Raw genomic sequence first — 2,500 nt, forward strand, 5'->3', positions numbered from 1 at the left:
GGAATGGGGAAGGGAATAATATGACCAAAATGAAAAATGAGTCTATTGGTGTTGCAAAAAAAAAATAGGTTCTGTCGTTCTGTCATACCATGTAAACAGAGCTCATGTAACTTTTCTGGATTTTGTTGTGTTCATGTAACTTAATGCACAATTTATCATCAGATTAAATTATGTATATACGAATTAGGATCTATCATCACGAATGTCCCTAGAAAAAAACCCACTTCACCTCGAAAAAATAATGGAAAAAATTGCTAATGATAATTTTTTAAGGAAATTCTCCATATACAGCTGTTTTACTGACGAACAACAAAGTAAAATCAGTCACTTCAATCCACGCATAACGTGTACAATCAGTCAGTGGGATTTAGATAGAAACTTAAAAAAAAAAAAAAAAATCTGAGCACAGTATAGGCAATGTCAGAATTGCCTCATGGAAATCCCAAGTTATCCTTTTAAACTTACATTAAGTAACTAGCGTTAATGGGCCCGATTAAGTAACTTATTCTGTTGAGACTTGAGACATTGTTGACTATCGTGGAATCAAAGAGATGTTTGCCTGATACTTCACAGTTTGGTCTAGAATAACAAAATGAAAAATACGCTTTTATGGTCACGCAAGACTTCTCTCTTTACCATAAGGGGCCATCTGAGACTGGCGCAAGACCCGCTCCTTGGACCATCCGGGACCGCCAGCACAGGCTACACAGACTCTCTGACAATGACCCTGCCCGTCAGGTTGTGTCCACTAGAGACAACCCCAAGTGGGATGCCAGTGGGACGACCACAGAAATCGTGGCTTGGCCAGATCGATCGTAAGGGAACAGGGATGAGTCGTGGCCCTAGCTGGTGGCTGACAAGGAGGCACCCTCATGGCGGGAAGCGGAGGAAGGATGTGCTAATGACCACTGCCCAGCGTCAGCCCTTTGGATCGAGAGATTGTACAGCCAAGCAAAGAAGCTCTACGTAAAAGGGGAAACAAATCATAAAAAGGGAAAAAAACATTTATTTGAAATATCAAAACGAACATAATCCTTAGGTGATAAAGACCAAATAAATATAAATGCTAATAAAATGAAACAGCAGTTGTGCTCCCTTGAGGCAAAGAGCTGAAATGAAATTGGAAATCAAGTATGCATGTGTTGAGTATGGTATAATAATTTCTTGAGTATGATTGTATTCGCATATGATGTTTTAATGTATTTACTAAAATACAAACTGCTTTATGGAGAAGGTGTAATAATCGCATTGACAATAATAATGATTCAAGTGATGCTGTGTTGAATATCACTGGGCTATTGTCCTTTTATAGGGTCTGCTGTGTGTTTATATATATATATATATATATATATATATATATAGAGAGAGAGAGAGAGAGAGAGCGAGAGTGAGAGAGAGAGAGAAAGAGGTGGGAGAGGGGGGGCGGAATACAAACTGACAGGCACTAAGGTCAAAGAATACCAAAGTCCAAGAGAAGCGACGGCCGGCGGTGACGTCACACAACCCTGAGTTTGGAGGAGTAACCGTTCTCCTCCAGCCACTGGACGATGACGTCATAGTTGGCGTCCATCCAGGCCACGTTGTTCTTGATTTTCTCCTCCACCTGCTGGACGTTCCTCTGGTTCCCTTCCAAGGACACCTTCCTCCTCCTCAGGAAGGACCGGACCTGCGCAGGGGAGTTGGAATCCGTAGTTAAAACATAGATGATTTCTCACGATACGAAAGATGATGTTATATTGGCTAGTAACACAGAGTCTGTTTGCACGGGAATAATGTTTTACATAAACTATTTTACGTTTGAACAGCATTCATGTAATGCCGGTTGCTGATATTGCATTTTAATGTTTAGTGCTATTTCTTTTTATATCTCAGCACACACACAAAAAAAAATGTTGGCCTTACAGTGTTAAGTTCTTGTTTCGTATTGAAGCTGCTTGTTACGGACTTCATTAACTCGCCTCTCCTCCTCTTCTTGCTGTGAAATGTAAGAAGGTACAACAATATATATATATGCTGATGAAGCAGTAACAATTTTGGAATACATGCTCTTTTGCGGCACATTTTTTTATTTTGGAAATTGGTTTATAATCACTTTTATTACTATATTACTTTATTTGCACGTATTAGCCATCTTATACACGTTGGCAGAACAGGACTTACAACGAGTAGATATCGTTCCAGTTAAGAGTGAGGTAGTCCCATACCAAGGAGCGTCCCACGTCATTGTAACCGATGTTAGACAATACAGTTGTGACATCTTGCAGTCTTATACCACTGTCTGGGTTAATGGCCATCCCGAGGTACCTGAGAAAGCATGTAGGAATAGCATATGAAAACAAAACGACATAACACAACTGAACAAAACAAAAAGCACACTCTCTGCCTACCTATCTCTTTGTCTCCCTGTCCAATTCTCTTTTTCCCACTCTCCATTTTCTCACTCTATCTGTCTGAACGATTCTCTCTCCTTCACTTTGTCTCTTTCTTTCCCATTATCAGT

General features: G+C 40.0%; 1 protein-coding gene across 1 annotated transcript in view; it reads right to left on the reverse strand.

Annotated features, from left to right (window-relative positions):
* Nucleotides 1–990: 990 nt before the first annotated feature.
* LOC122265856 (aminopeptidase N) overlaps nt 991–2,500 on the reverse strand; it is a 10,951-nt gene continuing 9,441 nt past the window's right edge. The window contains exons 16-18 of the mRNA XM_043035303.2: nt 2,161–2,304; nt 1,903–1,975; nt 991–1,666 (exon numbers count right to left, since the gene is read on the reverse strand). Coding sequence (XP_042891237.2) covers nt 1,496–1,666; nt 1,903–1,975; nt 2,161–2,304 — 388 coding nt within the window. The 3' untranslated portion in view covers nt 991–1,495. The remainder of the gene's footprint in view (nt 1,667–1,902; nt 1,976–2,160; nt 2,305–2,500) is intronic.

This window comes from Penaeus japonicus, unplaced genomic scaffold, assembly GCF_977035675.1.
Source record: "Penaeus japonicus unplaced genomic scaffold, GWHDUDI00000001_assembly GWHDUDI00000002, whole genome shotgun sequence".
Classification (NCBI taxonomy): Eukaryota; Metazoa; Arthropoda; class Malacostraca; order Decapoda; family Penaeidae; genus Penaeus; species Penaeus japonicus.